At 39.1% G+C, this 26,971-nt stretch overlaps 1 protein-coding gene across 1 annotated transcript; it reads right to left on the bottom strand.

The window, feature by feature from the left end:
* Positions 1 to 236: 236 nt before the first annotated feature.
* Positions 237 to 26,971, bottom strand: LOC127580385 (troponin T, cardiac muscle isoforms-like). Its single transcript, XM_052033765.1, has 11 exons — positions 26,937 to 26,971; positions 25,037 to 25,078; positions 17,467 to 17,484; positions 16,275 to 16,296; positions 13,203 to 13,260; positions 8,735 to 8,851; positions 7,127 to 7,204; positions 6,428 to 6,541; positions 6,079 to 6,191; positions 5,605 to 5,695; positions 237 to 254 (listed from the first exon to the last, which is right to left on the bottom strand). The coding sequence occupies exons 5-11, from the start codon at positions 13,251 to 13,253 to the stop codon at positions 237 to 239; spliced, it is 582 nt and encodes a 193-aa protein (XP_051889725.1). The 5' UTR covers positions 13,254 to 13,260; positions 16,275 to 16,296; positions 17,467 to 17,484; positions 25,037 to 25,078; positions 26,937 to 26,971.

The following is a 26,971-nucleotide window of genomic DNA, read 5'->3' as shown; positions in this document are numbered from 1 at the left end:
TTGATCTGTACAAATGGTATGCAAGACAAGTTTTTCACTGTACCTCGGTATAAGTGACAATAATAAACCAATACCAGTACCAAGTTAGAAAGGGGCAATTGAGAAAATTTGTTGAAAGGAAAGGGATAGTGTGGAGCGATTTGTCTGTTGGTGGAGTTCACCTGCTTCTGTCAGTACAAGTTATTTTGTACATTGGCCTTCATTATTGAGTGCTTCCAAAGCTGAAGCATTCTGGCTCAATGCTGAGTTGTCAGCTGATAGGGGACCAGTCACGGAGCTGGAGTGGACATAGGCCTAAAATTTGAGTCCCAAACAGCAGTACTGTTCCTTCTCATCTCTAGGAAGTCTTGTTATTGAATAGTTTATCACAGAGGGAAAAGTCCATGGCAGACAATCTGTTCAGCTGTCCCTCATGAGATAAACAGGACTCCTGTCTGATTCAAACAACAACTGGGCTACCATAGTACAAAGCTTGAGTTAAATGGTGATATAGGACCAAAAGCTTGGTATGTTGATTATACTGAATATAACCTGCTTGATTATAATAGTGTTATTGTAGCAATTCTGTGTTGCAGGGGTTAAACATTTCCTATTTATTCTGTCATATAGTTCAAAAATTGGCACTGGCTGTGAGGAAAGTGAGAAACTTGGCTTACAACCTATTGTAACCGATCCCCTTCAGGGTTTTCTGCTCCACATCATGTCATGAATTTTTAACAATGGAAATTTTAATATGAAATAGGGTCTGTGGCTGTAAAAAGACTTCAGAGTGCCCGCCAATAGAAACAGAAAATAGGAGCAGGAATTTAGGCCTTTGAGCTTCCTCCTCCATACAATACATATTCCCAATCTCTCCGCTTTATGTCTCCTACATCCAGAAATTTATCCACTTCCTTCTTAAATATATTCAGTGTCCCCAGCCTGACAGCCTTCTCTACTAATGAATTCCGCTGGTTCATCACCCTCTGAGTGAAGAAGTTTCCCTTTATCTCAGTCCTAAATCTCTTGCCCTGAAACCTGAGACTGTGTTCCTTCAGTCAGAGGGAACATCCTCCCCACATCTGTCTAGTCCTGTCAGAGATGTGTAATTTTCAATCAGATTCCCTCTCATTCTTCTAAACTCTAGTGAATACTAACCTTGTTGACTTAATCTCTTCTCACACGGCAGTCCAGCCATTACAGGAATCAGTCTGTTGAATATTCACTGCGTTCCTTCTATGGCATGTATATCCCTACTTGGGTAAGGTGACCAAAACTGCACACAGTACTTTGGTTGTGGTTTCACCAAAGCTCTGTATAATTGTAGCAACTATGTAATTTTAATCATAATGGCACTTCTATAAATTTAAATTTTTCATTGAAATCAGCAATAATACTATTTTAAAATATGCACTTTGGATACTCAGAAAAACTGCTTGAAATCCTTGTACTCTAGGCATTTTAGAACATAACAGGCACGAAGTTATGAAATGCTATTTTCAATTATGAAAGAAGAACATTTAATTGTCAACATAGAAAAGTAATTTATTGGTTATTGGAAATTCTGTCTTGAATTAGGACGGTGCATCAGAAGATGCTGCTTCTGTTGTATTCCACTCACTTATTATTTCCAACGGCCACCAACCTTGCCCTTGCCACGGGCTGATTTTGAACTGCTGTGGTTTGGAAACAAAAATGTTGTTCAAGATCTCATTTTACTACAAAGAATATAAATATAATGCTTACACATTTCACATTCGGAGGTTCCAGTATAACAATTATAGAACCAGCATCTTTTCTCTTCTAATATAAATATCAACAATTATATTAAGCAGCGTTTTGTGGAACAAATGCTTAATTGCTTTGTTACAATTTCCTGGAACAATAATGTAACAGACCTGCAGTAAATTGATGGAAACAATGTGAAGACCTGAGGGCCACTTTAGAACAGCAACAAACTACCACCTTATGCCGAGCCCCTTATTACTCAGCTTGATACAGCCCCTGATGGGGAACAGGAGGAGGTAGGTGACTTGGTGATTGCTGGTAGGCAAAACTCCTTGGCAGCAGCATGAATTTATGAAATTACTCTTGCTCCCATTTAATCATTAAGGACATTTTATTTTCACTTGTGCAGTAAAAGGAACACACAAAGAGAAAGATTTAAAATAACTGGAAATTAGATTCATAAATATAAAAATATTACTGGTAGTTGTTATTACTTCTTGGCGATTGAAGATAGCTAAAGGGGAACTATTGTTCTGATTGCTCCAAAGTGAGATTATAATTGTGTTCTGGATGAAATTTCTGCTGGCAACATACACACTATGCAGAGCTTATACAAAATACCAGGCCAAGAAAATTCTTCTAAATGCATACACAAAATCTTGACTGGTGTGAGATTATTCCAGCTTGTCACTTACAATTGTTGTATGATCTGATATGAATAATTCTGACCAAACAATAGAGCTTCCAGAAACTTTAAAATCCAAGCAGTGTAAGGGATGTTCTGATTGGGGAATGGTGGTAGAGGTCTTGGCAACAGTGAGGAAAGGTGGATGGAATCTAAATTCAAGTGTCAAAATTGAAAATCTCCATTTGTCTCCATCAAAGTGTTTGCTGTTGTGAGAATATTTTTGTCATGGTACTGCTGAAGTTCAGTTTAATACTTTAAAATCAGCACTGTGTGTTCTTTGCAAACAGGTTTTGTTCTCATTTCTCAATGTGAAAATAAATAATGACAAATCTATGCTATCATGTATAGACCCTTTAAAAGAGAATTAACTCTTACCAGCTTTGGAGATCGGTAACATGATTTCAAATTTCATTAGTCTATAAACAACATTCATGGAACTCCACTTAATAATAGCATGTATAAACAATTAATTTCATGACCAAATGACAGACAGCATGGCTCCGTTCTTTATCTATATTGTACTATTGAAAAGGGTTTGTACAGATGCAGTGAAGTTTATTGTCGATAGGAACACTCTCTAATCTGGTGGCTTGTTTCTGGAGTACAAAACAGAAAGTCATTGGACTAAAATTCCCAAAGCAAACAGAAATTTGTTTTTACTTACAATTTCCCCATTTGCTCCTGAACTCTAATCTGCAGCAGGTTGATCTGGAAGCAAAAACATGCAGTGAGATTGCGTGTGGCCTCTAACACTCCGATCTGGTGATGCAGACCATGGGGAGCACTAGAAAACAACAATCTGTACATTTCAGTGCAGTGGTGCATTGTTTTCAACTTTAACTACTAAATCCACTTATAACAATGCATTCTCTCTGAAATGAAAAATGCACAGTTTTGTCATCTGCAATTATTTCTTTCAATTGTTAGAGCATTAGATAATCATATACGCAGCTTATCACCAGAGTGAAAGAACCACTATCATTAGTAACTTGATCAATATTTGAAAAGGAACTTGTATCCCTGCAGCTCCCTTTCATTACCCTTGGACACCTCAATGTGCTTTGGAGCTAAATTACTTTTCAAGCATAGTCACTGCTGTGGTGTAGAAAAAGCAGCGGCCAAGTTTCTCACATCAAGGTTTGTCCCAAACAAATAGTAATGGGATATACCACTAGATAAACGGCTTCATTGATTTTGATTGTGACCAGATGTTTAGTGCTTACATAAAATAAACAACTGCCCCAATATCTGTCAGCAAAAGTCCTATAATTTTGATAGAGCCCCATGATTTGTGCCATGTCTTAGTAGAGTATAGCTATTTTTAATGACAGATTATGATTTCTAGCTCCTGCACAAGTCTCTGCAGGTGGCATCTAGTTTAAAAATCTGACAAGATAGCATAATTGATGTATGGCTTTAAACACAAAGTCTCAAGAATCCTAAGGCAAGGAAGTTGTGATAAAAACCTTATAAATCACTGGTTAGGCCTCAACTGGAGTTCAGTGTTCAATTCTAGGCACTGAAAGAAGTCAGGCTCTGTGGGGGGGGGGGGGGGGTTTGGATTTATAATAATTATAACAGAGTGAGGGACTTGAGGTTGGAGGGTCTAGTAAAACTGGACATCTTCTTCAGATAAGATTAAGGAGAGAAGCAATACAGGGCTTGAAATTTTCTTGCTTAGATAGAATTAGTCAGAAGTCGTGGAAAATTGGTCACCTGAGGACAGATTTAAGATCACTGGCAAAGTAACCAGAGAGCAAAAAACAAACTGCTGGAGGAACTCAGCAGGTCAAGCAGAGTTGTTGACGTTTTGTTTCGAGACCCTGCATCAGGACCAGAGAGATGAGAAAAAATATGCTTACATGGTAAATTGTAATGATTGGAAATTCTACAATAACTTTCAAAAAGTTGGATTTATATTAGAAAATTTTGCTGGGTTATGTAGAAAGAGCAAGTGTGTGTCCCTAACTGGCAACTTTTGCCAAATTTACACTTTGCTGTAACAATCTAACATATAACAGATAGGGAGGAAAACCCAAGACTTAAAATACAATCAACAAGAAAATTTATTTCTTCAGCGCAAAAAGCAATAGAGTCACTTCATAAATCCTAATGAAAACCCGAAAGCCTGCAGGTGCTTGAAATCTGAAACAAAACTAGAAAATTTTAGAAAAACTTAGTGAAGTCAGGCAGCACCTGTGGAAGGAGAAACTGTCAGCACTTTAGGTCTGCAGCCCTTCGTCAGTACTGGGAAAGAGAGAGATGCAGGTAGGTTTTCAGTAGGAGGGAAGGTGAGGAAGGTGTGGAACAAAGAGAGTGTCTGTGATAGGATGAGTCGAAATGGCTTAATGGGGACAGTTATCAGCATATTGAGCTACTGGCTTGTGTAATGAGTTGTTAATGGTAAAGTGATGGGATTTGCCCAGCAGACTGGGTTGGGTGGGGGTGAGGGATTGAAGTGTGGTCAGTGGAGCTATAGATCTGAGAATGGGGAGATGCGAGTAAGAGATCAGAGGTCTTGGATATGGACAGTTCAGTATGGTTGGGGTGGGGGGGTGGGGGGAGCTGCGGGAGGATGAGTACATAGCTAAGTATTTCATTTGATTGCAGGCCTCCCAGATTGGTGCTGTGGGCTTATAAATGCCTCTCCCATCCCTGACATGGAAGTTGCATTAGGTTCACAAGGGGCCATGACTGAAAATTCCTGAATGGCTGATTTGAACTGTAAGTGGTTGCAATTGTGATTGACACCTCCTCTACTCCCCACCCCGGGTCCTGTTGATTTTTGGAGTGCACAGGTCTGAAAAAGCCAGCGCCGTGCTATCGAATTTCTACATACTTGTACCTACCTTACTACCAGTGCAGAGCTGATTTTGGATTCCTCCTTTGGATTCCTCCTGTGTTTCCCATCTTCATGATGGGAAATCTAACAATTACTGTGAAACGTGACTATTGCACAGAGGTGGGTGGTGATTATGAGACAGCAGCACTGGAGAAACAACCCCATGTGTGGTAAAGCTACAATTATTACAACATAACAGAGAAATGTGTCTTTCTTGAATCCCCAAAAGAACAAATCATTTACCAATAGATAAGGGGAAATTTTCCATTACAGAACTGACATTGCTAATGCTGTACAATGCTATGATTCCACCCAATCTTATTTAGCACAGGATGCATAAAGAAAAAAACCCAAAGAATCCACATACTTCGTATTTCTGTCTTTTCAGTTTTTCACATAGATCGAACTTCTCTCCCTCAAGCTGCAGCAACCAATCCACGAGCTCCTTTGCCTTCTCCCTAAATGTGACAGATTGCAGATGGGCTACATTTACTGTTTATTCTCTTCGAGACATATGGATGGACATCCCAATTCAGCAAAATGTAATTAGAAATATTTTACCCCATAGGTTAGAAATGTTGCCAGCAACCCACATCCTTACAGAGCAACTTTGCAATAGTATATTTGATTCTTCATTTTCAAAGCACCTACCCCAAGTATATAATCGACTATATACAGGGAACAGTTAGACGAGCAAATTAAACAGATCAGCTGGAATTCTCTAATAGTTAACAAACTGGTAGCAGCTTAGTGGACCTTGTTATCACATGCACCAAGCTACAAAACCTCACTGGAGTAACTATTTTTGTGAATACCGTAGGTGTTACTTGCAGGCTCTTACTTGAGTTTTTCTTCGCCAAGGTTCTCGGTATTGAGAGGTTTGCGCCTGTCTGCCAAAATCTTTTTTTTCTTTTCCCTCTCAGTTTGCTTCCTGCCACCTTTACGGGTCTCAGACTATCAAACAGCAATTTGACTGTCAGTAATTTGAATCAATGTTTGGCCATTTCAGCAATGACTGCAAAAACATTCCCTTTTAACTATCTGCCAATTTATAGAGACCAAAACATTTTCTTTGACATAAATAAATGAATCCATCTCCATGCCTACAAAATAACTAGCAATTTTACCCATTTCATTTAAGTATACATTATGGCTAGTACTTTCAAGGATTAAGACGCAACACCTTGTACCTTCTGCAGGTAGCTTCCATAATGCAGTGACATATTGGACAGAACTTTCTTCTTCTTGAAATCCTCTTCTACCTTCTTTCGAAGTTCCTCCTCTTCTTTTCTAGCCCTTTCCTCCTACAGAGAATTGATTAGAACATGCTGAGGAATCTAATAAAATTAAAGGACTTTGTAATTTGTATAAATCAAAAAACATTCAACCCATCACTCGAAAGGGCCAAATATCCAAACGCCCATTAATTAATGTTTAGTTATGTGGTTTTATTACTGATGAATTAGCAGAACTTTGTTTCTTAGCAATGTTCATTATGGTCTATTATAATAATTCTTTCAGTTTAGGCTTAAGTGTTATTGTTGGTTCTTGAAAGTACATTTTTTTTTAAACATCTGTGGAGAGATTGTCTAAGCACAATGGGAAGAATAGCCACCTTTTGCGCTGTACGATTCCATGATTCATTGATTCTTCTCCCTTGTGGCCATGAATCTGATCAATACAAGTTTACTTGTCTGTAACAGCCAAAAAAAAAAACCCTAGTTTGAACCTAGCCTTTCTGAGTTCATCTACTGGGTGTTTCACAGTCTCCACAGGAGTACGTGCACCAACTTTTACCTTCCTTTGTCTTCTGACTCTGTTCCTAATTTCTGTTACTGAATTAAGGAATGAACCCAGGACCCATCTGGTCTGTGATTCAGATAACTTACTGCTGCTCGGTTCAGCCGTTCCTTCTCCTTCTCTGCTCGGATCCGTTGTTGCTCCGACCTTTCCGCTCTGCGCTTTTCCTGAAAACATATTTTTTATTTGGAAACTGATACAGTGATTGAAAAGCTCAAGAAACGTCCAAGCAAGTTGCTTCTTAACCTAGACCAGTTACATATTGGCCAGCTCTCACTGTGTTGGAATGTAAGAAACAATTTTGAGTTGTGTTACATTAAAACACACCAAGTATCTCCAGTTGCTGTAAACAGGTTATGGTCAGCAACATGAAAGGAAACATTTACTATATTCATACATTTGACACTGTTCTGTGCATGTGACTTTTCAAAATGGCTGTTCTCAATAGGTTTTCCAAAGGGAGCTCAAACTTCCCTTGTTTCATCAATACCAAAGAGATTTATTCACCATTTATATTGTGACACATTCTATTTCAATGCATCAAATTTGGGTATTGGCTTACAATTCAAAAATATTGAATATGAGTAAAAAAGCATTATCTGTGGATGTGAGTTACTGTGCAGAGCAACTGTAGAATTTACATTGCTGTAGTTAAGCTTGTGACAAATTATTTAGCAGTTTACATTTTACAAAACATGGTTGAATTTTTAAACCTCCATTGTACAGGAGAGTATTAAATTGTGTGTCAAAAAAGGCATTAATAGTAGATTTGGGTGGATATGCTTGTCAAATTATGCAACAATACCATTATTTGATATCTGGCAGCTGCATCAGAATAAAACCCAGGCATCCTGATAAAAATTCCAGTTTCAGTTGGATTTAAACACCCTGTGGGAAAGAAAATGAGGGTGATTCAATTCAGAGTCTTACCAGGTGTAGCCTGTAGCACCAAGCTTTCTTATGTAGGTTCAGATTTTCAGTTAATGTTTGATTCTGTTTGCACTGAGAATGGTAAGAGAGTGGTGACATCTGCCCTAGTGTGCTGTAGGCTTGCTTACTGGATGACATGTATGTGCACATATGCTTTTCATCATGATCACCAGTTCCTGAATATACCTTACTGGAGTAAGGCAGACAGAATTATTCATGAAATAACCATTCATGTACATGTTTTTAACAACCAATTTAGTTGTGGCTTAATTGGTAACATTCTTGTCTCTGAATCAGAAGGTTCTGAGTTCCACTCCAGAGACTTGAGTACAAGGGGGCCTCCAGTGCAGTACTGAGGGAGAGCTGAGTGTCAGAGGTCTCCTTTGGATGACATGTTTATCAGACGTCCCATCTATAAAGTATTCAATGACTCTATTTTGAAGATGGCAGACAATTTATCCCTAACATCTTGGCTATTATCATTGTTCAACGTTCCCAAAACGGAGTGTATGGTCATTACCAGATTGGGGTTTGTGCAAATTTAAATGACAACCTTTTATAGCTCAAAATACGGTGCAGCAGAAAGCAAATTTTCTATACAAGCACAAAAGAAACAAATCATTTTAGATCTTTGCATAAGACTACAATTTTACAATCTTTGTGGATCTCTGATGTTTCTAGGTCACAGATTGCAGGTAATTATATACAGACTCAAACATGCAACAAATTAATAAGTAGCATAATTAGATCTATCCACTGAACCGTACAATTCTCTCTTTTAAGGCAATAAGCTCCTCTTCTTCCTTTTTCCTTCTCTCGAAATGAGCCTCAATGAGAGCTTGAAGTTCCACGAGATCCTTTTCCATACGTTTCCTCTGAATATCCTGGAGGGAAAAAGGAACAACTTTTAAGCACCGATGGTGAGGAGCTTCTATTAATTACATCACAGTGAAAGTACCTTCGGTGACTGCAATATTGTTTTGCCAATATTGAACTTGACTCAGCAGGAGCACCAGCCGATCACTGGGGAAGGGTCAGATTGGAAATCAAACTCGTGAAATATGTTTCTGCTTAATTAGACTCTGTAGTCGGAGGGGATTTTGTAAAAAAAAACTTCTTCAGATCCCTTTGCTGCTTGGAATAGATAGGATGAACACCAAGGTAGCATAAATGGGGAAATATCAAAAACGTGTAAAGAAGGAACTGCAATTATCATGAAAGATTTTCAACTTGCATACTAATTGCACTAATCAAACTAACAAGGGTGCTGTGGAAGAGGAATTGAAGAAGTGTGTCAGGGACTGTTTCTTAGAGCAGTATGTACAGAATTTATTCAGGAACAGGCTGTTTTAGATTGGGTCATGTGTAATGAGGTATGATGCGGTTGTGGTTAAGTATCCACTATGGAGCAGTGATCACAACATGGTAGAATTCCAAACAGTTTGAGGACAAACACCGAGGGTCTATAACCAATATCCTCAACTTAAGTAAGGATAATTACAATGGTATGAAGGTAGAGTTGACTAGAGTGGAGTGGGTAAGTAGGCTAAGGGATAGGTCAGTGGATGAGCAGTGATAGATATTTAAACAGCTGGTTCATAACACTCAGCAGAAATTTGTCCCAATTAGAAGGAAGGAGCCTATGAAAAAGATGAATTGTCCATAATTAACAAAGAAGATTAAGGAAAATATTAAATCAAAGAATAAAGCATACAAAGTGGCAAGGGCTTATGGTAGACCAGAGGACCGAGAATTTCATAAGAACCAACAATGAGAAACTAAGAAGTTAATGAGGGAGAAAACTGATTATGAGAGTAAACTGGAAAGTAGTAAGTTTTCTATGGATATAGAAAAAGGAAGAAGGCAATTAAGCAGAGTGTGGGTCCCCCTGGAGAGCTAGATTGAGGAACTAATAAGAGAAACAGAAAATGGTAAGTTAAATCAATGCTTTGCGTGAGTCTTCATGGTGGAAGACACTGCAAATATCCAAGGGCATCTGATAGGCTCACTTCAGACAATATGGATTAACTTGTGACAATAAATATCATGAGGCATAATGTTTTGGAAAAACTAATGGGACAAAAGGCAGATGAGTCACTGGGTCCCACTGCAGCTGAGGGTTTTAAATGAAACAGCTGCAGAGATAGTGGAGCTATTGATTGAAATTTCTCAAAACTCACTGAGTTCTTGGAAGCTCTCCGTGGAAAAACCACAAATGTGAATTCATTGTTCAAGAAGGGAGGGAGAAAAAACAGGGGACTATAGGACTGTTAGCGTAACATTCGTCGTTGGCAAGATGCTGGAGTCGATCATCAAAGAAGAAACATCTTGTTATCTAGTGAAGCTTAATGCAATCAAACAAATCAACATGGCTCTATGAAAGGTAAATCCTGTCTGACAAATTTGCTCCAGTTCGTCAAGCAGAGTTGATAGAGGGGAACCTGCAGATGTGGTGTATCTGGATTTTCAGAAGGCATTTGACATGATGCCACATAAAAGATGCACAAGAGCTCCTAGTATTAGGGGAAGTGTGTTAGCATGGAATTAAAAATAAGTTATTACATAGAAGACAGAGAATTAGAATAAACAGGTCTTTTTCAGGCTGGAAGAATGTGACTAGTGGACTCCCCCCACACGCTAGCTCTCGGCCCTCAATTATTTGTTAATGTTAATGACCTGACGGGAGAGGTAGAGTGTAAGGTATCCATGTTTGCTGAAAATAGATGGGAGGGCATGTTATGATTAGTATATTTGGAACTTGCAACGGGACATAGAAAGGTTGATTGTGTGGGCGAAAACTTGGCAAATGGAATTTAACACGGCTAAGTGCGAGGTTATGAATTTCAGCAAGAGGAACCTAAAGACAGACTATTATCTAAATGGAGAAAGACTGCAGATGCATGGAATACAGAGGGATCTAGGTGCTTTTGTGCACAAGTCACAAGAAGTTAGCATGCTGATGCAGCAAGTTGTTAGGACGGCAAATGGTATATTGGTCTTTATTGCTGGAGGATCAGAGTTTAGAAATAGGTAAATATTGTTACAATAACACAGGGTATTAGTGAGGTCACACATGGACTACTGTGCACAGTTTGGGTCCCCTTATTTAAGGGAGGATCTGCTGGCAAAGGAGACACAAGAGAGACTGCAGGTGCTGGAAATCTGGAGCAAGGAACACAAAATGCTGGAAGAAGTCAGCAGGTCGGGCAGCATCCATGGAGAGAAATGAACAGTCGACGTTTTGGGCCAAAACCCTTCATCAGGACTGGAAAGGAAGAGGGCAGAGGCCAGAATAAAAAGGTAGGGGGAGGAGCAAGAGCTGGCAGATGAGTCCAGATGAGAGGGGGGTAGGTAGATAGGTGGTGGTGGGGGGGTGGGTGTGTGAACGGGAGTGATGTGAGAAGCTGGGAGGTGATAGGTGGAAGAGGCAAAGGGCTGAAGAAGGAGGAATTTGATAGGAGAGGACAGTAGGCCATGGACTAAAGGGAAGGAGGTGGGCTGTCATGAGGGCGGGGGAGGGGAAAGAGAAGGGCCTACAGGAATGAGGGAGCATTTCCCTCCAGAGATGCTGCCTGACCTGCTGGATTCCTCCAGTACTTTGCATTTACTGCTGCCGATGGAGGCAGTCCAAAAGAGATTTGCCAGGCTAGTTCCTGGGATGAGAGAGTTGTTCTACCACAGTCGGCTAAAGAAATTACATCTATATTCTTTGGAGTTTAGAAGAATGAGCGGTGATCTTATTGAAACATACAAGTTCCTTAAGGAACATGAAAGGATAAATGTTGAGATGTTTCCACTATTGGGGAAGCTCAAACGAGGGGACATATTTACAAGAATAGCAAGTGGTCATTTAAAACTGAGATTATAAGAACTTAATCTTGCAGGGGGTGGTGAATCTCTGGAGTTCTCCATCCCAGAGGGTTGTGGAGGCTGGATCAATGTGGGCATTTAAAGAGGGTGTAGATAAATTTTTGAAAGATGAGGGAATTGAGGGCTATGGGGAAATAGTACAGGAGAGGAGTTGAGGCTTGGGGCATATCAGCCATGACTGAAAGGTGGGGCAGGCTTGAGGAGCTGAGAAGTCTACTCCTGCTCCTATTTTCTTCTGTTCTTATGTAGTGAAAGTGAACATTCAGACATGGGTACAACTTGTGGCAGACATTCACACGCGTGTCTATTCCTAATCCTCCTGAGAATTTGTGGATGCAAAGGGAAAACTTTTCACCTGTTCTGTAATGTGATGCCTTGTTGTTATTTAATTCTTCTTCAAATTACCTTAAACTTTTATATATGAGGAGTTCAACATTGTATTGAAATGAAATTATTGAGCTAATTAATTAGATGTTTGGTCAAGTTAGTATAGTTGTATAAGCAAATATTTACTGTGATACTTTTTTTGTATGCTTCACCAATAGTATTAGTGTCATCAGTTGAGCCTAATACTATGTGGTAAAAGTCTTGATGACGACTTTGTAGTGAAGAGTTGAGCCTCAGTCTTAAGTGCATCAAATCCAGCACAGTCCCATGAGAAATTGTTGAGGGTGAGATATTAAAATGAGAATTCTTTACAATGGGAGATGCAAAACTTGCTGTCGTTCTATCCAACAAGCAATGAGTTGCCCTGACCAATATTTCCACTTTCAACAAAACAACTAAAATCAGACCAAGTGTTAACTGACCCATCTTGCTGTTTATGGCATCTGTCTACATACAGACTGTCATAGTTGCAAACATAGAAGCAAGGTTGCATTTCAGGTGTCATTTATTGGTTGTGAAGCGCTCCAGGACACCAAGTTTGCTGATGCCATCGTTCCCTTTTGTTTGCAGACAGTCAAATAAGTTGTTATATGGGAAACAACATTTAAAGATGTATTGCTTCTATATTCCACAAACAGAAACTTGATCGATTTACATGTTATTTTAAATATTTAATTGTATTTTTTTATTATCTGCATACCACAATTAAGAAATTCAAAACATTAATAATTTTTTAAAACTAAAAATTGCAACATAAAGGCTTTCTTAAGCATATGTAGATTCATTAGACAGGAGCACAGACTGAAGAACTAAGATTGACTCTCCCAATTTTTTGATCATTCAAATTCGTCCAAAATTGGGAGCACCTCTGGTCTAGTAAATAGGCTTAATGTGCAGCTTTCTTGATCAATATTATAATGAATCAAAGATCTACACCGGGAGCATTAAGCACATAGATAAAGTAAGAAGTATACTTGCATCAAAGTCAACTTTTTCACCATCAGGCATTTTGGGTGCAATATTTGGCATAAATAATCTATGAGAGAGAGGGAGAGAGATTAACAATATCAATTTTGAATTTCTGGATTAACAGTATTGTTAGTGTATAAATGTGCAACAAAGGATAAAAGATGTAAAATTACTCTGTTGCTAATTTCAGGCTCAAAAAACTGAAGACACAAATAATGTTCAATATGCAATCAACAACAAGTTGTAACATTTCTACAGGACCCGTGCAACTGTTGGACATCCCAAGGCAACGTAGCATAATAACAAAATGTGAACGTGAGACAGAAGTACACTAGGACAATTGGCCAAAAGCTAAGTTGAGAAAATTAGCTTTAGAATAAGTCTTTAGGAGAGAGAGGTGGAAAAAATATGCTTAGGGAGGGTATTCTAGAATTTAGCCTTTATGACCGTGAGCATGCCCAATGAAATGGGGTGAAGGAAACCAGCAATGGACAACAAGCCAGAATTCCAGGCAAACAAAGTTCATGGACAGGATTGAAGGAAGTTACAATGATCGGGAAGGTGAGACTATGAAGGGACTTGAATGCAAGAATAAGACTTTTATAACTAAAGCACTTGGGGCACAGGAACCCATATACATCAGTGTGCACAGCAGTGATGGGTGAATCTGAAGATGTGAATTCCAGCATCAATAGCCAAAGCAGTGGCTATGGATCTGTAATGTTACAGAAGCATGCAGTGTTGGTGATGGAGGAGACATGGCGTGACAGCTCATCAAATACTTTGAAAGGCTTTGGTTCACCTTCCCATAGTAGCCAGGAAGGGGGAATGAAGCAGGTTGGGGATGCGGTTTTTGATGGAAGATACAGATAGCAGTTTTGGTCTTTTAAATGTATAATTGGAAGAAATGCTGTTCAGAGGACTGGATGTCAGACCAGCGGCCTGGTAACACAGTGAAAGGTCAGTGTTGTGGTGGTGATATCAATATATACAAGTTGTTTGATGTATTGCTAAAAATTAAAGCTCTGAGGGGAACTTGTCACATTCAGATGGATAATGGAGTGGAGATACTGGGGGGAGGTTGTTGTACCTAATTGTGTTAAAAATGCAGGCGGTCATAAAATAACAAGAATAGTGCCCCACAGTCGCAGTCATATGAAGCGTATTACTTGTGGGTCAGTTGATAGCACACTTGTCTCTGAGCAGCTGTTGTGGGTTCAAAACTCACACTGGGAAAATGTAGACTAGTACCAAAGAGGTGCCAACTTTTGTATTGAAATTTTAAGGCGCTGCCTGCAATCTCATGTGGACATTAAAAATGTTACTGCACCGCTCTAAAGAGGTCCACCCCAACATCTTTCCTCAATCACCATCATTAATTTACAGATTACACCATCACAGTCAAATTACTGATTATGGGACTTTACTGTGTACAAACTGGCTCCCAATTTTCTTGCTTTATAACAGTAATTAAACATTGAAAGTATTTTATTAACTGCAAAGCATTTGGGATGTCCTGAGACAACATCGAAAAAAAAATCACTACACCAATTACATTTTATCTAGGACATCTACAATGCAGACAATATGATAACTGTCAATTTGATTTATCCTGAAAAGGCCGTGGACTCCAGAAAACTAAAGGAGGATGATGCAAATAATGGAGAAAACAGATTAAAGCAATAAAGAGCCTTCTACACAAATGGTTAATTTTAAACAGGAGTACAGAGGCTCATTGCAAAGCTGGAACTTGCCTGTTTAAACATACACCTGTATAGGCAAACAGAACACCATAATAAGTGAAAATCCCATTTGCACATGACATTTGAAAAGAGCTTGGGACCTTGATTTGCACCTACATTTATGGGAAAATAAAATACCCTCAACCCGTATATTCTAATAAATCTCTGAATTATGTTGATTTTTTCCATTAGTTTATACCTTTCCCCCATCTATTCCATCGCACACATTTACCTGCATACAAATATTAAAAGGATAAAACAAATACAATAATCTCTTGTGCAGATCGCAATCAAGATAATTTAGAGAAACAGACAGAAAAGATGTCACTGAATGAATCCAAACTGTCATTTGGTTTAATGCTATGAAAAAAGGTTTTGTTATGATTGAGCTGTATATCTTGACCATCCTTCTACAGAAATTATTTGGGATAGAGTTACTGTTACATGCTGAGTTATTAATGCAGAGCATTCAACCTAAAAAGCACTAAGTAGTCATGGCTAAAATTCTAATAAGATAGGTACTGTTGTTATTTTCCCAAAGGCCAAAAAATAAAAAGCTATTAAATTGCACGCCTCAGCAATCAATAAGCATTTCCCAGGCTTCTGACAGGGGTTGTACAGTATTGGACTTCCATCCTGGTCATGAATTTGGATATCAGATGGGAATTAGAAGAATACAATTTGCAAACCAGTTTCTAAATTAAAAGCAAATAGAATATAGAGTATGTACTCATCGTTCTTTAGAGAGCTTATTTTGGGTGGGAAAAGAAAATTGGAACTGATAAATCAAATTGATGATACCGCGTGTAATAAACAAGAATACAAAGGAGAATTACAAGAGTAATTATAAGAGAATATCTTGAAACAAGATTGTTTACAATTCCATTGACTTGTCAAGTATAATTCTAGGTAGGTGGATCTTTTCTGTTTGTGGGTGACACAGTGCCGCAGCTAGTAAAGTTGCCGCCTCACAGCTCCAGCGACTCAGATTCATTCCTGACCTCTGAAGCTGTCTGTGTGCAGCTTGCAAATTCTCCCTGCGATTGCGTGGTTTTACTCTGGGTGTTCCGGTTTCCTCCCACATCCCAAAGACATGCTAGTTTGGAGATTAATTGGCCACTGTAAACTGCCTTAGTGTGTAGACGAATGGCAGAATCTAGGGCGAAATTAATGGGAATATAAGTAGAATAAAATGGGATTAGTGTAAAAATAGGTGCTTGATGGTCAGCACAGACTCTGTGGGCTGAAGGGCTGTTTCTGTGCTGTATGACTCTGTAACATATTTCAAAAATTTTGAAATTTTGCTCAAGTTTTATAAGTGCTTAAATTTATGACTTACTTTGGTTTAGGCTTGGACTCTTCTGAGCAAAGAAAAACAAATCAAATAGTATATTAATGATCCTATAATACAAGATTCTCTTACAAACAAAACTTAGCTATAGATAATTCAGAATTACAAATGTGTACGGAATTGATGGCAAGTTACTTTATTTCACATAAAAAATTCAGCAAGATTAAATGCTAATTGTTCAGAGATAATGCATAATACACTGACTAATAATCCAGAGGTCTTTATAAAGAACACAGAGAACAAGAGTTCAAATGCCACCACGAAATTTGATATTTTGAGATCAGTTTAAAAATTATCTGGAATTAAAGGATAAAAGCTGGCATTCCTATTGGATTGACACAACACCGTACTGCAGCTGCCATGAAATGTACTTTAAGGCTCTTCTCACTTTTCAGCAGATGGTGTGGAAATGTCATGGCTCCAAGTACAGCTGCACTTGGGAAATGTGCAGGAGGTGTTGTAATGCAGGAGAAAAGGGGCAAACCTCTCTATGCCCCTCTTAAATTTAAACTTCAACAAGTTAGCAATTATTTTTTGTGGAACTCCAGTTGGACAGTAGGGCTAAACACGGCAATCATGTGGACTTTCACACTGTCCACTGTATAACTTTTACATATTCTGGTTTCTTTCACTCATTCTGGGGATTCAGTGTCAGCATACATCCCCAGGGCAGGTATCTCGTGAGGATCTTCCCATTTCATCCCAACAACATAGCTCATCTCCCCAACTTCAAAAGCAATCCCAGCTCACCAGAGTGATATTTGCATTTTTAATGTTATCCCTTCTTAAACGATCTGCATCAATTTAACAATAGGTATAACTGCAGGCCAATGTTCTTAAAGAAGTGGTGAAATCTATGTTATTGTGGGACTTATAAGCTGCAGCCAATGGACAGTGTGTTTTACTTGCAAACTTTCAACCTCGTATGCAGAGGCAACCAACCCAATATGCCATTTTGACCTGGTATCTTTGAAACGGTTTAAATGACAGGCTAACATTTAATGCTGCCACTTCTAGGTTGCAAGAAGATCTCATTTTTGCCTTCTACCCAATTAAAAATAGACTCAATTTCATTTTGTTTTCACTTAAAAAAAACCTCCTTTGACTGAGTACAACTATGCAATGAGATTAAGGCTTTTTCTAAAATGTCTCAAGCTTATAAGATTAAAAATTATGATACCTTCTTCTGCTTCTCCGGCTGAATGTGGAAAAAAAAGCAGAATTAGATGGGAAGTAGACAAAAAAAAATCAAGTAACTTTGACTATTATCACTGGGTGAAAAATAGGAGTTAGTGAATCAGTTAGGCATTTAGTGCTCAACAGAAAATTAGGAAGATAATAAAACAGGTGCTTTCTTTATTACCTTGGGGGAAGGAGCACAGTAAAGTTACTGGACTAATATCCAGAGGCCAGGCCTGGAGTCTCAGTTCAGATTCTGCAATACGTTTGAATCTTCCATCCAATTAACACTCATAAGAAAGCCTTTCAATTAAGGGGACAATGCTCGGCCAATAAACACTGGTCTTGCCAGCAAAAATATATATACACACGCACATATACGTACACAGACGAGCGTGCGCACACACACGCGCACACACGCACACACACACGTTTCTCATCTAACGAGTTACAATTTCCATCACAGCATATCCAAGCTTAGAATTTTTTTTTAAAAAGCAAACTTAATTCAGAAAAGCATGAATGTGAATGTTATTCTAAATTAGGCACAACAGCTAAAAGATCCAAATTAACCAATTTGTACCATGGGTGATAATTTCAGATAAGTAACTTAAATTGACAACACTCCGCCAATCTCAGTCTGAAAAGAGAATGGTTTACTGTCAGCACTCCAACACTGTAGCCCTGATCCCCAAGGTCACACTTCCTTAATCATAATTTCCCAGGGAATCCAATATTTACATCTGTGGGAGGAAAGGAACTGTTGACGTTTCCTGTTGAAACCCTGCATCAGGACATAGTCAACTCACTTGATCCGCTGAGTAGTTCCTCTAGCAGATTGTTAGTTGCTCCAGATTCCAACATCTACAGTATGTTATCCATACTTCTGCTTGTAGCTAAAGGGCAGGGCTACAGTTATGGTTTACTTGACACAGGGATCTATTAAAGCAACAAATCATTTTGGTTCTTTATGTGGATCAAAGGTAAAGGTTAGCACACACCATTTCAGAAAATTAAAACAAATATATAAAAGAATACCTTGGGGAGTATCAGCAAGTTGGATGAAGATTGAAGATAAAAAGAGTTGAGTTAAACATCAAGTAAATTGAACACTAATTACAGCTTTTTTTCTTATTGGTTATATTTTTTAGGATGTGACCATCAGTGTCAAGGCCGGCATTTATTGCCCATCCCTATCTGCCCTTGAAAAGGTGGTGGTGACCTGTCCTCTTGAACTGCTGTAGTTGCCCAGGTGAAGATAGTCCTACTGTTGGGGAGGGAGATCTTGGATTTGCTCCCCATGGTATTGAAGGGGCAGCAATACACCGCCACGTCATGAAGTATGTGAGAGAGAAGGATGGTTGCTGACTTGAAGGAGAAAGTGCAGGTCACCGCGCGTCCATGTGCCTGAAGCTCTTATCCTTTTTGGTGGTAGAGATGGAGCATTTGGGAGATACTATTGGAGAAGTCTAGGAAAATAGTTATAGTGCATTTTATAAGTGGTGCACACAGCAGCCACCATGCACTAGTTATGAGGGACTGGATGCTTCAGTAGATGGGGAACCACTCAAGTAGGTTGCTGCCTACTCAAACAGGCAGCAACTCTTTTCATTACTTTGCTGATGATTGAGAGTAGATTGGGATGGATTTGTCCTGTTCACAATAAACAGGACATACCCAGGCAATTTTCTACACTGTCAGAAAGCAACATACTGTATGACACTATAAGGTGAACTGAACGCAGGTGTGCTTACTATTTCCACATCCAATCCACAACTGGTTTCTTCTGATATAAAAATTGGCTAAACACATTTAAATCACCCAGCAGCTTAAAGAATGCCTTCAGAATGCACACTGTGTCTCTTAACTTATATTTTTGTTACTGTCATCCATCCAAGTTTCTATTTATTTTAAATGCAAATTTATTTCTAGATTTAAGAGATGACTGTTTCAAGATGCAGTTAGTGAAGGGCCATCTTGCCAACTCTGCCAGTTGGGAAATCGGAGGTCACTGACCTCAATTATTCATCATTTAAAATTGAAGAGAGGGAAAATAGTAAGTCAAATGTTGTGATTTTCCAGCATGCAAGAATGGCAAACAAGGCTCCATGCCAAAAAGAGACAACTTGAAAGTCAGCCTTACACAGTTACCCTTTTCTGACCCAAAATTGTGTAATTAATCAGAGCATTTTACTGGCTGGTCAGAAACAATATCTCATTTGTCTGAACAATTAAGCAGCCAAGTGGTATGCAAGGCTCTTTCTGTCATCTGGTTTGTTTTTAACAAAGGTAGCTATTCATTTTCAAGAAACTAATTTGTTTCGAAAATATTATGAGATACAATTCTGGAGATCTTTCCCTGCTCAAAAAGGTACAGTAAATGTGTGGTGTATGTCAGACCACTGCATATTCAGTGAGGGGGCCCACTGCTGCAAGCTTCTATTGCGCTTAAAACCAGAGACATTATGCTCAATAGAACAGGCCTTGTACACTTATTGTGAATAAAAGCAATGGTGGAGTGAGCAGAGGAACATAGGCAGGCTGATTGGAAGGGTCACATGTTGCAATGGGGGAAGGGTGCTGGTGGGAGGAAGATCGGAACGTCAGGCAAACTGGGACCTGGAGAAAGTCAGGAGAAACCAAGCAGGGGATACAGTCATCTGCTGGATGGGAGGGCAGGTGTTGAGATGTGGTGATGGGGTGTGTGTAAGGGTGATATATGGGAGCCCTGAGGAAGAGCCACAGTGAGAGAACTTTTTAATGCCACAGCACCTACGTGCAACTCATTCCCCACACTGAACCTCATGAGCTTGGATGAGCAGGCAAGTCTCTTTGGAGTGTTGTTGAAGCGGATCTCCCCTTCACTAAGGTCTGCTTCTGCAGCATTGCATCCATGTGCAAATGTGGAAGTAACATACAGACATGTTGTGCTGTTAGATGCCATGCATTGAGTTGCCTCCTCACAGGAACCAGAAGCAAATTTGCAAATTTCCAGATTGACATAGCAAGTTCTTGATTGTGTACTGTGATCGGTAATTAGCAATAGATACGTACTTCACTGTGCAATAGAGTCTCTAAGCTTATCTAAGCTTGAAGTTCAACAGGGATTCTCTTACCTTCCTGAGGTTTCTCCAGTTTCTTGCCAACATAGCATTAGATGGGAAGAACCCAACATAGTTCTAGTCTGGTTATTGTATTCCTGGATCATGGAAAATATTGCTAATGTATTTTCTATTATCACTGAATCTGCCTGGCATCTTCACACTGTTTTTCTCTTTAATTGGTGACACATTATCTTAGTCAAAGGCTAGCAGTGCAGGAGCAACAAAGTATGGCAATCTTTGTTGTAATTACACAGTTCAGTTCTCCCTTAATGAATGCAGTGATATAGCTCTGGATGTGTTGCAAGAAGCATTCAGTAAATGTTCATTAGAGGGCTCTCCAGTGGGGAAAACAGAATGCAAGAAGTAGGTTAATGTTAACATCTCAGAACTGGTGAAAGGTCAGTGTTCTTCCTCTGACATGCTGAGTGCAAATTTTTCTTTCTTTTTCCAATCTTTTTATTAGTTTCCAAATTAATACAGATTAATATAGAACATCAATGATTGTACATGTAATACAAAGAAATCAGGAGAACAATCATGGAATAGATAATCATAAAGAATAATAAGATATTAAAAAAAATCTTTAGATCTCACGATCTCTTAGTAGATGAATATAATATAAAAGGAAAGAAAAAGATTTGTGTATATAAAGAAAAAAAATCCCCAAATCAATAAAAAATTGTAAATGATATATAAAACCAAGCTAAAAAGAAAATTTCAAAAACAATACAAAACAAAAGAAAAAAAAATGGACTGAAATTTCTCAATAGAAACAGAGCAATATTATGTCGTCAACTCCGTTCCTCTAAATTGAAAAGTTATTGAAAAGGGATCTATATCATATGAAAGTACTGAATAAATGGACTCCAAATATCTTCAAATTTAAGTGAAGGATCAACAGTACCACTTCTAATTTTTTCCAAGTTTAAACATGATTTTGTTTGAGAGAACCATTGAAAAGTAGTAGGGGGTATTGGATCCTTCCATTTAAGCAAAATGGATCGTTTGGCCATTAATGTGTCAAAGCGAATCATATGGTAAGCGGAAGCAGATAAATGGCCAGACTCTATCCTTGGAAATCCAAAAATTGCAGTGATAGGGTGAGGTTGTAAATCAACATTCAATACAGTTGAGATAATGTTAAAAATGTCTTTCCAATATTTTTCCAAAAGAGGACAGGACCAAAACATATGTGTCAGAGAAGCCACATTCGATTTACATCTGTCACATATAGGATTTATACAGTGAGCTAATTTTTATTTTAAATTTTCAGCATCCACAATACATCTGGAAGTTGGTTCATGATCTTGTAAACTAAATGCAGTCGGGGAAAAACAAATTTAAAAAATTTCCTATATGATTCTGAATTGCAAGATTATAAAGCAGATGAGTAAATCAAGTGATGGACAGTATTATAAACATTTAGCATTCCTCACATTTGTTTATTTGTCATATTTGTATGACTCTATCCATCTGTGAGATCTACACAAGGGACGTAGCTTGAACAAGCATGTAAATCTTCAGTCAGGACCTGTCTAGTCTTCAGTTTCAAATGTATAGTATATTATTAATTGTTAAAAATACAAATTATTTTTAAGTCCTTGTTTATAATAAAGGTCAGGCCTTTGTTGATCTGCTCCTAAGTGCCACGTAAACCTATAGTAGCTGTTTCATAGTCTAGTTATCAGCAATTTAACTATCACCTCCCTCCTTCCCCCAATTAAGGGCAGCACAGTAGCATAGCGGTTAGCGTAACGCTATTACAGCACCAGCGATCGGGGCTCAATTCCCGCCGCTGGATGTAAGGAGTTTGTACGTTCTCCCCGTGTCCTCGTGGGTTTCCTCCGGGAGCTCCGGTTTCCTCCCACATTCCAAAGACGTACGGGTTAGTAGGTTAACATGGGTGTAATTAGGTGGTGCAGGCTCGTTGGGCCAAAAGGGCCTGTTACCGTGCTGTATAAATAATGTAATGTTTAATGTTTTAAGTTGTGGTGATCTGAGTGAAGGGGAGGGGGATGTGGACAGCAACCAGGACCTGTCAAAGAACAGACAAGATTACTATGAGCCAAGGGCATCTGCATCTGGAGACATTAAGTCAGGCTAGGCTCTCTCCTGCTGGCTGTTGATTGCCGAGCATTGTAGACTGCAAGATGGATCAGGTGAGCGAGCATATATGCTCACCTCTCTGCTGGGTAAGTAGATGGCAAGAGCTGCGTTCACAGTGCAAGGACCACATCAGGTGCAATAGCACCTGTTGGCCATCCACTAAATCCACACATGGTGCTTTTACTTTGTGTGACAGGTTTGTCAATTTTACAAGACAAAAGACACTGCAGATGCCAGAATAAAAAACGCTGGAAGAACTCAGCAGGTCAAACAACATTTATGGAGGCAAAAGGCATACATCAAGCTTTTGGGTTGACACTCTGCATTAGGACCGAGGCACCGAGAGGGAAGAGGAAGGATTGCCATTATACAGAAATATGAAGCAGGGTGGGGAAAAAGGCCAGTAATTGATAGTTGGATAATTGATAGTTACAGGACCGGGGGGGGGGGGGGGGGGTGGGGGGGTGGGGGAGAGGTTTGAAGAAGAAAGGATGATGGGCAGATGTAACCAGGCAGGGAGGGAAAGGAGAAGGGGATGGGAAAGGTGAATAAAGGGTAGAGGAAACCTAGGTGGACAGGTGAGTGTGTGTGGGAGAACACCACCGGGGGTATGGCCCTCTCCATTCCTACGATGAGGCTATACACACATTGGAAGAACATCTCTTATTCCACTTAGGTGGTTTACAACTCAATGGTATGAACACTGAATTTTCCGAATTCAGGTAACCCACACCCCCACTGTTCTTCTCCCACTCACAGTCAAAGTGAGCAAACCATTGGTCTGGTGGATTTGACGTGTGCAAAGGCATCTCTAGGTAAAGAATAGGTTACAGGGAAATAAGTGGGGCAATGTGACTGATGGGAATGCTCCAAGAGCCAGCATTGACTCAATGGGCCGAATGGTATCCTATATTGGATGAGAATACAAGAGATTGCCTGACCAGGGTTACAGGCTGTGGCTCGAGTAATAGTTCAATGGCTGCCATGCAACTATCAGGAAGAGCAAGAAAAAGTACAACCCGAGAGGAGGCTGCAGCAAATACAGGCGGCTGATTTTCCAGATGACTGGATGTTTCTCCCATTGATACCCCAACACACTTAATTCACTTTTTTGTTTTAAGATGTATAACACGGTAGTATAATAATGTTTCAATGAACAGGGTGAGTTGAAAGGGAATGTGGGAAACAAAACCTGGTGAGTTGAGGGAGCACAAAAGGTGGGTCCTGGTGAATTTAAAGGGAGTGTGGGAACAGGGCCCCCAGTGAGTTTAAACGGAGCATTGGAAATATCACCTGGTGAGCCAGATACCAAACCATCAGGATTTCTGAACAATTGGATATCCAATTAACCGAGCTTTACACAACTCCAGAAGTGGGTTTGCAATGAGAATGGGAAATAGTAACAAAGGATGTAACATCAGAGATACAGTGAACATACTGAAGGCATTCTTTGAGAGTCATGGATTCAAGTGTCAGACAGCAAGGGCTAGGGTTATACATGTTTAGTCAGAGTCAACAGGTGATAGCAGCAAAACTCTTGTACAGAGAAATTGATTACAGGAGGCAACCAAGAGTTGAGACAGACCTGCAAAATAACAAGTTAGTCCCAGAATTAGACTGTGGGGTGATATCCATGAGGAAGAGTCCATCCAGGTCTGGGTTTTCCTAAAGACAGACCATTGAGCAGCCCATGTTAAAGGCCTCTATTAACACGGACCATGCTGTTTCACTGGGACTTTTCACAAACCTCTGACAGGCAGTGCAAAGGAAGAATCTGTAATCAGTTTAACAACAGAGAGCCAATTCACAGAGGTTTTAGGGCAACAGCTGCTTCACGACCAGAGTTCCCAAATGAGGCAAGGAGGAAAAGGCTCAGCGCAAGATGATATTGATAGGGTCTGGCAAAGTTCACACAAATAGAGATGTCGAAACTGCGCAAGTTCTGGGGAAGGGCTCAGTGTCAACAAGATTCTTGCAACCAACAGAATGACTGAATGGATGACAGATTGAATTGGATGTTTTAAGAGTGGACTGCCTTCCAAGTTGGAGGCAGTTCCGAGGCTCTGAAGATTCTATGAGAAATATTACAGAGGACATGATTTGTATGCATTAGTTTCTTTTCTAAAAAAAGGGAGAAGCAGCATGGTAAATATAATTACAAGTGTGCTTTTAAGAAATGTGCCATGACTTTAATATTTATTGTACTGGGCACTGCTGTTTAATTGAGAGTTATTGCATTCGATAACAGATGTTCTGTATGTAGCACTACCTCTAAGTGCCTGCTTTCAGGAACATACAGAAATTCACAGACTACACCATCTTAGCAAAAGGAGTTATCAACACATGGACAATATTTTGTACCTTCATCAGTTGATTGTTGAGTCTGGAGCACAGAGGAGTCTTCTGTCAATTGGATAAAGAAAAAAAATACAAGTAAGGACAACTCGGTGTTTAAGTCCCACTTCATAGCACCACTGCTTGCTTTGTTCTGATTAAAAATTGCTGGAATTATGGTCATGTATGATGGCCATAATTCATCGTACCAATACACTCATTGAGTTAACCCTGGTCATGAGTATTATGCAGGCTGTAATAAATCAATGAATTAAACAACCAAAATTAAATCTAAAATGAATAAGCTGATATTTCTATTTCTTGATGCTGCATCTTGGTGGTTGATTTTTGACAATTTCACAGATGTTCTGATCAAGTTGCACAGCAATACATTAAATGTTTTAAAGTTTTTGTTAAACATTTAATTTCTATTCATTGCCAGCAAATATTGGACACCTTAAAAAAATGATGGAAAATCTGAAAATACTCAAGCAAGACTATGCTCATTTGCCACAGAGGTTTGGATATATTAAGGCAATCTCAGAAGGCTGAAAAGTAAATATTATCAGTACAGGGAGGAAAAGGAACACAAAGACCAGGTGTCTCAATAATCTTGGAATGACTATTTTGTAATCTAAAAACAAAAGCCCTAACAAAGCACAAATGATTACACCCTAGACAAGGCTACTTTCCTAATAATTATCTTTTTGTTAAGATGGGAACTTGTGGAAACTTTGTTAGTGCATCCTCATGGAGCATATAACACCAGCAAAGCCTTAAATCGAAACTGTTCATCACTCAGTTATAGTCCTTCCAAAGATACCAGTTTTCCTTATGGATTATTTAGCCAATGTTCAAAAAGTGAGGGACTTTATAGATAACCCATAAGTAGGCTTATCACAGCACAAAAAAAAAGCAATTTAATAAAATTAATGATTGGAGTAAAAGGGACAAAAATTTTGCTTTGCGGATAGAGAAAAACAAAAATCAGGATATATTAGTGTACAAATTAGCAATACACATTTCTGAAGCAAAAAGGTGTTATTAATCCCCCCAACCGTAATTACAGTTATGTAGGCAACCATTTTGTGTTTCACGAGATCCCACAATATGGGATGCACAACTGGCTGATTTAGTTTTACTCGTAATGGCTAAAGTTAGGAATGTCAGCCAAGATGTTATTCCCTCAAACACAGGAGGCCACTCAGCTCTATGCCAGGTCCCAGGAGAGCAATCCCATCATTCCCATTCTCCCTCTGCTAATTCCCTATAGCCCTGCAATTCATTGTCCTTCATATCCATCACTTCCCTTTTGATTCTTTGCATTTACCTCCTCTAAGGGGTTATTTGCAGGAGCCTACTAATCTACCAGCAAATTTTTTGGGAGGTCAGGACTGAATACAGGTCACCAGAGTCATGAAGTGGCAGCACTAACTGCTCCACCTCTCTGACACCCTCTAAATGAGAACTGCTTGTCCTCCATGAGACATCATGTGATCTTGAACATACAGTTGAACCCAAGTACAGATAGATGGGAATTCAGTTGAATGTAGAATTCAATGGACAGCACATTTGACAATGCAGTGTCCTGTCACATGGACATCTTATATACAGCAAGAGGGTATCTCTTAGATACAATATCTCTTACAATCTTAGATCACTATGCAGAGAATTAACTGATTATCATCAATGTTATCGACAAGTGCCAATTATCAACATGGGCCCATTGGGAATATGCATCAGAAAATAGTTCAAGCACATCTATACTTTCTTAGTGGCAATAGTTTGTATATGGGGAGCACGAGACAGAACCTTCTGGAAAATTGATGTTGCAAATTTCATGGTTGATGGAATGAAATTAACTCATAACAGAGCAATACAAAGCATACAAATAAAGTGACTTTAAGAATGCAGACAAGAATTCTACCTTCTTCCAACTTGGTCTCTTCCTTTAGATCTTCT

This window comes from Pristis pectinata, chromosome 19, assembly GCF_009764475.1.
Source record: "Pristis pectinata isolate sPriPec2 chromosome 19, sPriPec2.1.pri, whole genome shotgun sequence".
NCBI classification, from domain to species: domain Eukaryota; kingdom Metazoa; phylum Chordata; class Chondrichthyes; order Rhinopristiformes; family Pristidae; genus Pristis; species Pristis pectinata.
The sequence above is the reverse complement of the archived record's forward strand: the minus strand, read 5'-3'. Positions and strand labels throughout refer to the sequence as shown.

Bases quoted from the DNA above. Each gene is read 5' to 3' on its own strand.
- LOC127580385 (XM_052033765.1), bottom strand. From the start codon at position 13,253: ATGCCAAATATTGCACCCAAAATGCCTGATGGTGAAAAAGTTGACTTT. The intron at 8,852-13,202 runs GCAAGTATACTT...TTTTCCCTCCAG, and splicing joins GTGAAAAAGTTGACTTTGAT to GATATTCAGAGGAAACGTAT. The intron at 6,542-7,126 runs GTAAGTTATCTG...AATTCTCTGTAG, and splicing joins AACGGCTGAACCGAGCAGCA to GAGGAAAGGGCTAGAAAAGA.